Source organism: Balaenoptera physalus (assembly GCF_965194825.1).
Source record: "Balaenoptera physalus genome assembly, chromosome: 14".
NCBI lineage: Eukaryota > Metazoa > Chordata > Mammalia > Artiodactyla > Balaenopteridae > Balaenoptera > Balaenoptera physalus.
The window spans coordinates 40,128,994-40,143,703 of record NC_138893.1 but is presented as its reverse complement, the minus strand read 5'-3'; the positions used below and the strand labels follow the sequence as shown (position 1 = coordinate 40,143,703).

The 14,710-nt window shown below is 39.8% G+C and overlaps 1 protein-coding gene across 20 annotated transcripts in view; it reads left to right on the top strand.

Moving 5' to 3' along the window:
* The window catches only part of VTI1A (vesicle transport through interaction with t-SNAREs 1A), a 419,912-nt gene that overhangs the window by 215,528 nt on the left and 189,674 nt on the right, over nucleotides 1-14,710 (top strand). For 3 of the 20 annotated variants that reach the window (XM_082423344.1, XM_082423353.1, XM_082423342.1), the window contains one exon: nucleotides 12,650-12,745. The exons of 15 other annotated variants lie outside the window; for them this stretch is intronic. In XM_082423344.1, coding sequence (XP_082279470.1) covers nucleotides 12,650-12,745 — 96 coding nt within the window. Of the gene's footprint in view, nucleotides 1-2,470; nucleotides 8,387-12,649; nucleotides 12,746-14,710 lie in introns of all 20 variants that reach the window. 2 more of the 20 variants (XR_014253030.1, XR_014253029.1) reach the window with 2 other exon arrangements.

Sequence of the window (14,710 nt, the reverse complement as noted above, 5' to 3'; positions counted from 1 at the left end):
TTAGCACGGGGCCAAGCTCCCCCGGCGCCAAGCTCCCCCGGCCTGGGCCTGGTCAATGAATGGTCTTTGGAAGAATGGCTAAGAACAGTTTCAAAGCTGCTGTCTAGGTTCTTGGATGTAATTTAGTTGAAACCCCTTGGCTGCAATGTAAACATGTTCTTTCAAAGATAAAATAAGTAACTTAACAATAACAGAATATTTTTGTCCATTATTTAATCACAATGGAAAAACATCTTATATTTTCCTTGGTTGTGAGCCACAGTTTGAGCTAATTCACGAATTACCTTTCTTTTATGATTTTCCCTTTTTTCCCCAGGAAACATGCCATCCTTTAACGCAATGTAGAATACGAAGGGTGCACGTCACCTTCACCATCAACACTTCCTTTGAATGCAGCCTTGAGCTCTTAACTGGAAGCAGGGAGCCCTAGGCCTTCCTTATAAACAAGTAATGGAGCCCTCGACCCCCCTTGTAAAGGGCTATTTATTAACATATACCATCACCAAACAACATTTTACAGTTCCATGCCCGCACACCGTTACACCACTGTCTGCTCCATGGTAAGCTGAGGGAGGCCTTTGGCCATCTGTTTCATTAAATACCAGAGGCAGTGAACGGTATCTGCACTTTATAAAGCAAGTGTCCGGGCTTCCCGCTTCACCAGTCTCCCCCTTCCTCTTCTGCTGCCACTGCTGCCGCCACTACCACCGCTGCCGCCGCCATATTTTTTTTGTTTGAACGCTCACATTGTAAATTAGTGTATTCACACATCAATTTTAAAAGGCTCACTGTGTTATAAGATGGGACAAAGCGAGCTCAGTAACAGCTCGTGCACAGTGCAGGTGGTCGAGCTAGCTGCTCCCTAGATCAAAAGTCAAACAACTGTGAATCTTCTTTTGAAAGTGCAGTTAGGGAGACAAGGCGAGGCTTATCTGCACAAACAAGAACGAGTTATAGATATACATCGCAAATGCAGGAAGACAAAAAGGGGTTTCATAATCTTGCAGGATAAGAAAACCTTCTAATGCTGACAATTCTGAGGGCATCTCTGGAATATGTAGCCACTTTTTTCTTTCTTTCTTTCTTTCTTTTTTCTTTTTCTTTTTTTTTTTTTTTGTAAAATTAGTCTTTTATTGTGTGGCAATTGGTAATTATTATTTATGCTTTGGTGCTGTTCCTAAAGTAGCTAAGTTTTTTTTTTTAAGCCACCTTGGGGGCAGGAAATAGCTCCCCTTTCATGGTTGTATTTCATTTTTCAGCAGCATTTAAGGACAGACTCCTATTTATACCACACAAGCAGTTTTGTCTGTTGTAAACAAAGTAAGTGGCTGGGAATTGTGCTTTCCCAGAAATGTTTTCCAGGGAAGCCATAATAAGAAACAACTGTGTACATCTTGAGATTTTTTTGTCATCTAGGTATTAAGAAAGAATTCTTTGCATTCATGGAAACAAAAAAGAAAGAAAACACTGTTTATAAAGAAAGATATTCAATATCCAGAAGTGTAATTAAAATATTTCTTAAACTGCAAAAGTTGGCCACCTTACTAGTATTAATTGAAGTTGTTTTCTTTTTTTTTTTAATTATCTCTAACATTTTTTGACAAGGTAGTAGCTGAAATGACAGGAGGCGTTTTCTTTTTTTAACCTCAATATCCTATTTAAAAAGTTAGTGGCTTCTTTTGTAAAATTATGTGAAGAGCTTTGGAACTGAAGTATGAATATCAACGGGAAAAATGCAACAATGGTAAATTTTATGAAAAATTTTAGAAGAACATTGAAGAGGCTTAGAATTATGAAAGAACAGCATAGTTTCTTATACAATTATAGTTTACATAGGAAAAAGCCACTTTACTTTCCATCTACTGATATCTTAATGATTTCATGATGAAAAATTAAAAACCTATCAGCTTTTTAATTCTCAAATCAGTCAAAGGTGTCTGAATCAGGTCCCCAAGTACTTTCATAAAACCATGCTCTCTGTCTCAGGGCGTAAGGCAGTGGTCCCTCTCCTGGGGTGGGTTTCACAGAGTCTCTGAACCACTGGAGTTTCCTGAAAATATTTGTGTATGTGTGTATGTGCATCATTCTGAGAATTTTCCATAAAATTTTCTAAATAGTCCACAACCAACTCCAAAAAAGTTGAGAAATGAGATATTGTCACAAAACTGTGTACAATGTCTTAGCTAAAAACCATTTAATTACTTTGATATTCTGGCTTATTTGAAATGTATTTGGTCTACAAGAAACACTTTGAATTTTCTACAAAGTTTAACAAGAAACTTTTCAGGGATGCTTTCTTTGGGAAATCAGATCATTTATCAAAATTAAGTCCTTAAAGACAGTCAGAACAAGTAAAATATATATAGGGCCTTATAGTTTGTAAGGCACATTCACATATATTATTTCATTTAATGTAACCTTCATAAGAAGTCTGTGATTTGGTATCGTCATTATTATCCTTATGTTATAGATAATTGAGACCTACAAAAGTTGAGTCTTGCCCAAGGTCATTCCACCAAGATGGAGCAAAGTTGGACCAACACCCTGGTATTAGCCTCAGAAACCATGTATTTAGCAGCCTCTTCACAGCAATATCCTCAGCAGCATCTTCTTCAACAGCAAATATTTAATGTTTACTGTGTCAAAGGGAATCCGTTAGTCATCAGAGATTCAACAAACTCAGAACTCTACTCCTAGGTACCTTAATATTTTTAAGAAACAACAATACATAGTAACTTGTGCTGTATGGTCAGTGAGAGATAAAATAGTAAGCGGGAACAAGAAGAAAAAATTCCTGGGGCCCACGGTCAGGTAAGACTTTATAGAGGAGATGGCAGGTACCTGGCCTGAAAGTTACTGCCTGATTCTTAAGCCACACATGGGGTAACGCCGCTTCCCTTTTTATGGCAGCCTCAAGGTAATAACTTCCAGCAGCAGAATTTGAATTGGGGGCAGGAGGATGTGTTAGAAACATCTATTTGGCCACAGCTGTGTTGAGGGTATATAGGAAGTTAACAACTTGTAACTGCATCTGCTTATAAAGTAAATATGATCCAAAGTCTTCTTGAGAATTTTTTTTTACTTGCAGTAGAGTTTAAGATTTTCTTCAAATAAGTAAGAAAGGCTTGAAGTCACCTCAGTAGTTCTAATTATAAACAAATATGAAAAACCTTTTCACACATTTTATTTACCCCAATTTTAGAAAGATACTGAGAACTTTCATACCCTTGACTAAAATTATGTATTTATAAAATTTTATAGTCTTTGAAATTATACTGCATATTAACTATACCTTCTATACGTGTGATTGGTGAATAGACGCAAAGAATGTTGGCAGAGTACATGAACTATTGTATTGTGGCACGTTAATTAGTTGATAAGTGTATCACTTTAAAACACTGAATTTTTTCGTATATTCCAGTTAAATCTTTCTCATCAAATGCATTTATGGAGGTTTAGTTAGTAGCAAACTTGCCCAGCCAATAAAGAAAAGCATTTATTTTCTGTTCTGTATATGTGATCTGAAGCCATAGCCTTTAGGTCTTTTAATCTGTGTGTTCAAGGCCAAGCTATTTAGATGGATAATTTTTAAAGCTTCTGTATAAAGAAAACAAGAACATTTTATTTATTCACTGGGGTTTTTATGTGCCTTGAAATTGCATAGATAAAGTATTTTCTGGCTCATGGATCTAGAGGAGATAAAAGGTCTCCTATTTTATAAGGCTTTATGTAAGCTTTTCAAATGTACAGTTTTCTTACGGCTAGAATTTTTTAAATAAAACATTATTTCACTATTACAATTGGAGTTTAATGTGGGCATCTTTTTCCTTCCCTGAATTGCATGTTAAATTGTGTGTTTAAGATCATTTTTATTGCATTTTTACCTCGTGGATTTTGATAATTCTCATGTTGGAGAAATTAATTTACCAATCCTCATTTTTAGTATTGGGCAACTATTTAATATGGCTAGGAGTGGAAAACCCAAAAATCAGATTTAAGAGGCAGAGTGAAAGATATAACTTACTTTTGCAACATACTGGTCTGAGGATGAAAAATTATTTACCTCCCCCTCCTTAAGAATTTTTGCTGAGGCTGGTAGACTGAAAAGGAAAAGAAGAGGCATTTTTTTTTTAACTCTGGGGCAACTGGATTCAGACCAGATTCTAGGTGAACATTAGCTGCTGTTAGCTCTGCCATGTCAGGGCCAAGAAACAGCTTTCCCTGGCTGGAGCGTTCCCAAGCTATCATGGCCATCAGACAGGTGGGGAATAAATATTGTAGAATGGTGGGACATTTGAAGAGCAAGCTCCTGATCCCCAGGACTCAATTTGGACAAGCTTCAGTTGGAGCACACAGGTGTTCCTGGGAGGAACTGTCCTCAGGTGGCTGGGGGTGTGCCATTCTTTCACACACATAAAAAGTTCCCTTTCCCTCTGCCCGCAGGAAAATTAGAATTAACTACAGCTTTTTCTTTTGAAATGGAAAGAGAGAAATAAAAATATGGCACCAGGTTTTGGCTCCGACTGGATTTCCATGGAGCATGTAATTTATGATGAATGATGAGAATTCTGGAAGCAAAGCATCCTTGCAGTTTTTAACATTGGAGATGCCATAAAAACTGAATGAATGCAAATAATCTTTTTACCCATGGCTCTACCTATATAAGATGGAGTAGTCTTTCCTTCTGCTATTCATTTGTTCATTCACCGTATATTTCATGAGCACTTGCAATTTTCTAAACACTAGGCTAAGTGCTGGGCATAGAGTATACGACAGAAAAAGGCCCTGCCTTCCAGGGACTTAGCCTAAATTGTAGTAATAGTAATTGGTTGGAACATGAAAATGAACCTGAATAGTCTTTGGGAAACTGTGCATTGAAAGTACTTGCTGGCATCAGAAAGATTTTTTTTTTCTGTAATGCCACCACATTGAGGATATGACTAACATTTTATTTGGGGGTCATTCTTTTTAAATCAACTTTTGCTATAAAACATAAAATAGAAATATTAAAGAAAAATTTTAAAAGAAAAAAGTTGTTTTTAATCCCTCTTCCTTGAAACAAGCTACTCTGTTGATACAAGTATTTCCCTCTAGTCTTTCCGTCATGATCCATGTATAATGTTATATTGCTCTTCTCACTTAATATTGTATCTTAAATGTATTTCTAAATTTCCTCATCTTCATGATTATATTTTTCCTAGTTAAAAATTTTTCTAATGAAAGTTTTAACAAACTTCGTATTTTGTAAAAAAAAAAAAAAAAAAAAAGAAAGAAAGAAAGAAGAGAAACAAGTATCAAGAAATAGGAGGGAAGTAGTCCATAATCACACTGACGAAAGGTAGCACCCAAATCACACTGGTGAAAGGAAGCATATTTCATTCCAGTATTTTTCTCTGTAAATATTAATTCCACTGCTGGTTCTATGAAATCTCTTCTTTATCTCACCCATCACTTCATCTTTTACCCTTTTATCTTTTTTAAATATCACAGGTTTTACTTTACAGTTTTCTGCCCTTCACTTTATAAAGGCTATATATACTCTTACTGTTTTTATTGAAGATGCCAAACAATCTTCAAAAACATATATAGGTTTCTTTATCACATAATTTTCAGAATTGCGTTCTTCCTCTGAATCTTTAGGATGTCATTTCCTTTTCTTTGTTCTATAGGATCTTTTTTGGCACTGTCTTCATGTTGTTTTGCATTTTTATTTGGTTTCGTTAGTTTTTAAAACCTCTTCTTGGATCTGCAAATGGATGGCAACTTTATATGATCAACTCTGTCGAGAGATAGCCCTCTGTCTCCAGGCTGTCTTCATGGGAAGGAAATGGGGCTTCTTCCTTCCCCCACTCCTTGACTCTGGCATGAAAAATGTCCAACCCTTGTGTGTACAACTGTCATCTCCTTCACAACGTTTACCCTCCACCACTGCATGCAAACACACTTTACTTATGAAGACCACACTTCCCAGGATTCACCATACCTTCCTTGCCTATCACTACCCAGTATTGATTTATTGTTTTCCTGGGAACTGTCATTTCTTACTGGCTATAGAAAAAAATAAGATGAGGAGTGTGGAAAAGGAGGAGTGACTGCAGCAGTCCACATGCCTCCTAAGTGGCAGCATCCACTCATAAGAGAGGCAGATACTTGGTTTCTAGTTGTAACAGAACTCACATCTTTTACCTAGTAGCAGACTTTGGGAGAGGTGGACTACTGCTTTACATTTTTCAGCCCAGTTCATTTTTTGTAGCCGTAGAAAATCCTTCCAGGTTCTGGCAATTTGTGATGTCAGTTTTGGTGTCGTAAATTATCGTCATCTTTTATTTTTTCATTTCAATTTAATGGTCACTTTGATAGATGCAGCATCAGGAGCCATCAAGCAGGCACCATTTTAAACCGGAAACTGTGGGTGATCTTTAAAATTGCCCTACATAAGGGGACCATATAAACCATTTCTATAGCTCAACCCTTGAGCCTGTATGCCTGGGTGGTCTTGTTTTAACTGTTACTGTTTAATTATTGATTACTTACTGACACAAGGCATGTAAGCCTTAGGGAAAATGAAATCCCATGTGCCAGTTTCTTTAGATGAATCTTCTTTGAGGTTTAAGTGTCCCTCTAAGTAACATAGTGAGGCTGGATTTAGGGGGTCATTCCAAATACTGCCTGGCAGGGTCAGCCGTGGCATCTATATTCATTGATGGAGTCCACTGATACATCTGGAAAACGAGGCATGTCTGCCTCATACAAGCCTCATACAAGCCCATCTACTGTAGGCCAGGCATCCTTACAACATTTCCATACTCCCCATTTCCCTTCTCTGTCCCTCCTGGGAAAATGTCTGCTCTCCAACAATAACAATGACTTACCGACAGGAACCAACTTCCCCTATTAATGCTCCTATCCTGGAAGCATTTATTAGGAAAATGGTAATTCACTCCACAAATATGTGCAAGGAACTTTGCTGGGTATATAAGGATGGAGGATGACTTTTGCCAATGAGTCTTCTTGCAGAAGAAGCACTGCCTCAAGATGGATGGTGATCAGAAACCTCATGCACAGTTTGGAGTGGAGACTATCGCCAGCTTGGGGGAGTCAGGATGAGTTTCGTGGATGACACAGCATTCGTAGTGGCCCTTGAAAGAGGGGTGAGATTTACCCAGGCAAAGTTAAGAGATTCCAGACCAAGAAAGCAGCACAAACAAGAAGGAGGTAGCATCTTTCAAGGCAGGCATAGCAGATAATTCAGATCAGCTCTTTGTTGTCAGCTCTGCGATTTTTGCCTTTCATTTTCTGAGGCTCCCATTCTAACAGTAGATTGGGTCAGCTCACAGCACGCTTGCAGTTATGCACAGCTGTCCCTCCCAGCTTTACCCCCCACTGGAGAGACAAAAGCTTGACTGAGTGATAGAGGCCTGAAAATCTAGGGTCCACTTTTTCTTGTCATTATTATTCTTCTATTGAGCACCTACTATGTACTCTGGGCAGAATGAACCTTATTAAAGGACCAAGTTCTTTCATTGTTTTCAGGTAGCCCGTTGCTATGTTTCTTTTTGCAAGTTCTTATTTCCTCTTGAACATCACCAGTTTCACGGTGTTTTTCTAAGGATCCTGAAAGGTGTTACAAGTACAGGGGGCTATGTGTGTAGGCAGAATAGACCTCCACCATAAGGTGGGATTTTTCTTTCGGGGCACCATGCCATCAAAAGTATCATTCTGAGCCATTGCCCAGAATGTTTCCTTTAGAGTTTGTCCTCTTAATCATTAGACTTTGCTGTCTCTTCAGATGCTGTGCAGACTCTCTATAACCTGTTGTCTCAGCTCTGCTGCATGTGACATAATCTGAGAATAGGTTGGTATGGAGGAGGGGAGCTAGATCCTGGAGGATTTTAGGAGGCCACCAATCAGAGAACCTGGGTGGCCTAGAATCAAACTCCACAACATTGACTGAAACTGACCTGGGCCTAACCTGCTACTACCTCCTTTTTTTTTTTTTTTTTTTCCAACTATTTTGCTTTCATAGGACCTGAAATTTTTAACCCAGTTTTGCTTTGGGGGAAAAAAATGTATTAACCATGTGCCTTGTCAAGATATCACTTTCTACAAGTTGCTTGAATGAAAGTTCCCTCTCAGCACTGGGGTTCTTTCTAGGTGCACACCTGCCTTGTTAATCAAGTTCTCTGGCTTTATTTCCATTTGCAAATACAAATGCTTAGCGGACAGCTTTGGAAGGAGTGGCTGTCCTCAGCAGCATGACTAAAGCGTTGATGAAATAATTTCAGGTACCTGGCAGGGTACTGCCAAATCCCATGGGCTTTCAAATCTGTAAGGAGAAGGAAGTGTGAGCAGTCAACACAGATGGTAACTGGTGGGTGGGTGACAGGTAAGCACAACGTCCTGCCTGGTGATCTAGTCCGTGTGATTTCTGATTCATATTTATTACACAAATAGTGTTTGTTGTCAGAGCAAAAGGGAACATTTTTTAAAAGAAAAGAAATTACTCATAACACACCTACAGTGATCTTTTCCTCATTTTTTTGTCTTTAAATGTTGAATTTTTATTTATGTGGCTTTAGTACAATTTCAAGTTCTGCCTTTTCCTTTTTAACTTAACATGATAGCTTGCACTACTATACATGGTGGATTTGATATTGTATTTAGTCTTTTCTTTTTTAATCAAGTTATTATGGCGTTGGTAGAGGTTCAGGAAAGCCAAGCAGCATGTGGTTGGCATTCATTAGTTTTCTAGAAAATTGAAGGACTGACTCTCATGTGTCTCAGGCTTCCACTGCCTAATGGTTAAGAGCACTGAGTTTTGATATTTGGGTACTGAGATGTATGTGTACCGTTCTATGCTATCCACACAGATCCCTTGCCTGTATTAATTTTAAGGTGTTTCATGATAATATTGATGACAAAGTGTATGTATAAACAAAGCAGGCAGGTCACCCTGTAGAGGAGATCAATGTGGTGGGTTCCAGAAATAGCTGCATTTCCCCCCAAGTATTCCCTAATAGACTGAAAGGCAATAATTGAACTTGGATTAAGGCTTCACGCATTGTCTTTGTCAAATGGCAGTACTTGATAATTTAATCAGCATCGATCATGGCACCTGCTTGGTGATGTGTTAACCGGGTGAAGTTTGTCCCCGCCTTGCACAGAGCTCTGAGGGACCGCCTAGAATACAGGAGGCTGAGAGGAGGGCTGACCGCAAGGGTGGTTTTGGAGCCGCTTCAGAAGAATGAGGTGTGATCCGGGTGCCGTGGTAGGAGGCGCTGAACAGCCAGGGGGCAGCATGGGAGCATTTTGCACCTGAAGCAGGAGGAGAGCGATGGAAGAAGGGGGATGAACACAAACTTCCCCATTTTTCCCGAGCCCAGGATGATGGATGACTTGTCATCTTTTGTATTTCCTCTGGGGCAGCTAAAATGGAACCTCTCTACTGAGACCAGAGGTTGAAACTGGAACTCTGGGGGCCATAAGCGGCTTGCAGTACTTTTTTTTTTTCCCCAGTCTGCACAGTTTTAGTTTGTTTTTAAAATTGAGATATTATTTACATATAATAAAATTCACACATTTTAAATGTAGATTTGATGAATTTTGGTCATGGGATGCAATGACGTAACCACCACAACACATCAGGACAGAGACCAGTTCTCTCTCTAAAAAGTTGCCTCCAGTCCCTTTGCACTCATTCCCCTCCTCCATCCCTGTCCCAGGCAGACACTGATCTGCTTTCTGCTACTAGTTTTGCCTTTTCTAGAATTTCGTGTAAATGGAATTATACAGCACATGGTCTTTTGTGTAGGACTTCTTTCACTGAACATAGAGATTTTGAAATTCGTCCATGTTGTTGTGTGTACTAGTATTTCATTCCTTTTAATTGCTGAGTAATATTTCATAGTAAGATATGCTACAATTTATTTATCATTCACCAGTTTTATGAACATGTAGGTTGCTTCCAGTTTAGAGCTATTACAGGTAATGGTGCTATGAACATTTGTGCACACACCTTTTCGTAGGTTTTCATTTCTCTTGAGTAAATATCTAGGGGTAAGATTGCTGGCTCATATGGTTTGTATATGTTTAATTGTATAAGGACCTGCCAAACTGGTTCCAAAGTGGCTAAACCATTTTGTATTCCCCTAGCAATATATGAGAGTTCCAGTTGCTCTGCAGAGTTACTCTTAAAACATTCAAAATAGCTGCCAGCAGTTAAAACTCAAAACCTTTCAGAGGGGCACGTGGTCTCCAGCTCACTCCAGTTACTATTGGACCCATTTTGATCATTTACATTGTCCACCTCTCACCTATAGTTCGTGACCCCTGCCTTAGAAATTCTAAGCAGCATCTTGTCCCATGGTATGTAGCAGGGGATCATGGCTAAGAGCAGATTTATAGAGAAAGGCAAAACTGGGTTGGAATCTCAGTCTTGCTATTTATAGGCTGTCACTTTGGACAGGTTACTTAACTTCTCTCAGCATGAGTTTCTTCACCTGTAAAATGCTGCGGATACCTTATTCAATGGTTTATGGTAAAAATGAAATAATACAGAGCATGTCAAGCACCCAGCACAGGGCCAGGCCCAGAGAAAATGTACGGTAGATGGTACTTATTAGTATCATGGTCTAGTCCAGTGATTCTCAATTATATGTGTGTATATCAGAGGCACCTGTGCAAAATTTTAAAAAATGCAGATACCTGGGTCGCTACCACAGCTCCCCTCCAGAATCACAATCTCCTAAGCTGGACCTGAGCTTGTGCATTTTTTAAAAGTTCTGCAGATAATCAGGATGAGTAAACCTGGTCAAGAATCATTGGTTGCCTGGGAAGATGGTAACAAGAAGCACTACATTCTAAACTCAGTTCTGCCACCAACTAGCTGTGTGATCTTGGGCAAATCACTTAACCTCTCTGTGAGAGCTAGTTTAGCTAAGATCTGCCCAGCAAATTTGGCCTTTCAGAATTACCAGTTTCTTCTGGGTAGATCGTGGCTGCAGTTGGAGACAGATGCCTTGGAGGTGGTGGAGGTCTATACCTGCTTCCCAAGTAATATGTTGAAGGCAAATTTCAGATGGAACTCTACCACACCTAGAAACACGTGCAAGCAGGCACAGGAACAGCCCTCCACCTGTCCTGTGGGCCCACGAAGCTCCTGTCCTCTGTCCTGATAGGAGAGTGCATTGACAGCAACTTGCAGGAAAAGTTCCCTCAAGTTTGATGTGAGAATATTCTAGAAAGAGGATATGGCTAACCTTCTAGTCAAAGTCAGGTGACCGACTCCTCCTTTAAGTAGATAGACACAGGACTGAGTCAGAATCCTGAGTCGAGGGCTCCAGTCCAGGGGAAATAGGCAGTTGGGGTCACTAGATGCAGATACCCTTCCCACGCAGGCTGGGAGTGCGATGACCATGTTTCTAGCCTGTCCGCATAGCTTCAGTACCATTTCTGATGTCCTCATTAATAATTATTGTTATGCTAATTAAGAGTAACTAATTAATAAGATAAAGATAGCCGCCACACTTTAGTAGCTGCTTCTGGAATATGGCATTTCATTAGTCTTTTAGATGTGAACTAAACAGTGTATTCCCGTTAGGCCACTTCAGTCATAAAATCACTGCCCTATGGTATGGATTAAAACCAGTGCACACATATATGTCACACTATATATATGGAAGTATTTTAAAGTTAATTACGGATAACACAACATGATTTCTAATGTCCCATGCAAACTTAAGATTCAACAGTTCTACAAATGAAGGGTCCTAATAAGTGTACTGCTTTCCAGCACAACTTGTCGTTTTTAAGCCTCCTCTTTCTGGAAACCCCTCTGAATCCCCCAGGCCACATTAGTGCCCTTCCCTCACCTGTGCCCTCCTGGAACATAAGTTGCCTCATGGCATCTTAGTCCAGGGAACATACCATAAGGATTCCAAACTTTGTAAAATGGCATCCTTTTTGACTTACCCACATGGAACTGCATTATTTCCCAAACTTCAGTGATCAGAGTAGTACATCACAATTTTTTTTTTTTTTGGTCCTCTCTGCCTAATATCTCCACTGCTATTTTTCTTTAAATTGGCACACTTTTTTTTTTTTTAGTAAAGTTTATTTATTTATTTTTTGGCTGCGTTGGGTCTTCGTTGCTGTGTGTGGGCTTTCTCTGGTTGTGGCGAGCGGGGGCTACTCTTCGTTGCGGTTCACGGGCTTCTCAGTGCAGTGGCTTCTCTTTTGTGGAGCACAGGCTCTAGGAGCACGGGCTTCAGTAGTTGTGGCATGCGGGCTCAGTAGTTGTGGCACGCGAGCTCTGGAGCGCAGGCTCAGTAGTTGTGGCGCACAGGATTAGTTGCTCCGCAGCACGTGGGATCTTCCAGGGCCAGGGCTCGAACCCGTGTCCCCTGCATTGGCAGGCGGATTCTTAACCACTGCACCACCAGGGAAGCCCCTAAATTGACACACTTTTGTTTTAAACTTAAATATATTCTTTAGCTTTATCCCACAGAGTATTATCCATGAAATCATGGTTCGAATGTGTTGGTTATGCATTTTTTCACATTAAAGTAAATGCATAATTAAATATTTTTAATATAATGTTGAGTGTTAACAAATATTTTAAATTAAAAGTAATCATCTCTGTGTCGCCTAGAATCAGTTCCCGCCCCTCCAGCGGTCCGCACACGGTACCGTGGGAACCCTCGCCGTGCTGTACTCGTGGGGTTCCTGCCCATCTCCCCACTAGACCGTGAGTCCCTGGAGGGGAGGACTGGCTTTCATCTTTGTAGCACCGTGTCAGTAAGCCTGGTGCCTGGTGCATAATATGCATTCAATAAATGTTTGATGAATGAATGTCTCTCTCGCTATCACAAGTGAAATACCATTAGCAAATAGAAACATTTGCTATTTTCTCTCACTTTGATTTCCAACCTCTGAGAACTTAAGCACTCAGACATGGTCTCAAAACATAATGAAGCACCAAAACATGTAGAAGTGAAGTGATGCCAGTTTTTCTGCCTCCTAAAAGTTTTTTAAATGACTATTTTCATTTCATTCCCCTAATGTTAAAGGTGGAACGGGGTAGGGATGGGGGTGTAAAATGGTTTTACATTTACCTGACACAAGGCTCGAGGAAAATATAAAGAACTTTAAGAGGGAGTTTCCAAGTAGAAAATGGTGATTGCAAAAAGCAGTGATCAAATTATCATCTCAGTTTCGCAGAGGAAGGACAAAAAGTGAATTCAAAGACCATGTTACCCTTTCCTGAGTAACACCCTTGGAGACATAGGAGGCCCTTGTGGCCTGCAGGCTCTGTACTCGTGCAGGGTCCTTCTGGGATCATGTGTGCTCTAAAGTCTCTGCCCCACTGAGGAACTAGGCACCCCTGATTCCGAAGTTAAAGTGCTTTACCCATTTTAGTGTGGGCTCTCCCCTCCCACCCCAACTCCCACCCTACTAGTTCTGTGCCGTACTTGTCTGCTTTATTCTGTCACACCCGAAAGCCTTTATGCTCTTTGACGGCAGGGACTAAAACTTTCTGCTTTAGACCCCCTGTGCCTCGCTAGTTCCTTGGACAGAATGGACACTCAGGAAGTATTTGAATGAATAAATGAATGAATGAGTGAATGAATGAACGAACGAGCGAACAAACGAGCAAACAAAAGAACAGGTGAGCCACGACATTTTGGTTTATAATAAACCTTGCCGACTTAACCCCCTGCATTTTAGTAAAGATCTGGAAGGAAACACATTTAAGAGAAAAACTTTCTAATGTCTGGAAGCATGCCTGTAGATGTCAGGATTAGTCTCATTATTTTGAGCAAGCTTTTACTTTTAACCTCCTTTAAACAAAATTTGATGATTCAATCTTTAAAAAATAATCAATCTTAATCTCAGAAAGCAAATGTTCCAAATTAGATCAGTAGACTAAAACTTATAAATTAATGTTCCACTGAGTTCAGTTACATAGGAAATGTAACACATGAAATGTTTTTGAGGTTTGTCTCTCCATTGGTCTCCAGAAATGAAAAGCTGGGACTTAGAGAAATATTTATCTTAGCATAGTACCTACCTTGAACTTTTCTGCATGGTATTTACTGATATAATGTCAGATTGAAGCATTAGCATTTAATTACATAAAGCCTTTTAAAAGTTCAAGATTTCTAATTTGGGGGTTGATTGATTCTGTAAGCATTAGTTATATACATATTGAGTAGAAGAAAAGGGGCATAAGTACTTATATTAAAAACATCTAATTTTCTTAAGCCTTTTTAAATGTTTAAGGTGAAAAAGATAAACTATCTTGTTGGTTTATTTGCATTGGTTTTGCTTATTTCCCACAATTGCTAAGGTTGTTTTGTTCATAAAAAGGGAAGTGGTACTAACCTCAAGAGCAATTGCCAGGCTCGATTTGGGACATTGCAAACTCTCCCTAGCTTTACTTTAAACACACATTTGCAAATATGGCGCCAGTTTATTCTGGACAGTTCCTCCCTACACTGTTTAGAATCTTTGGCAGGCTTATTCCAGGAAAGGCACAGAGCTTGAGGCAGAGGGGAAGAACAGTGAGGATGCATTGTGTGCCCACTGGGCAAGCGCGTCACCTTACCCACAGCCCTGGAGTGGAACGCCCACGGCTGTGAAGTTGGGAAAACTTGCTCCTCTGGGAGCCCTTCCACTGCACACATGGCCCGTCCACTGAGATTAACGATGG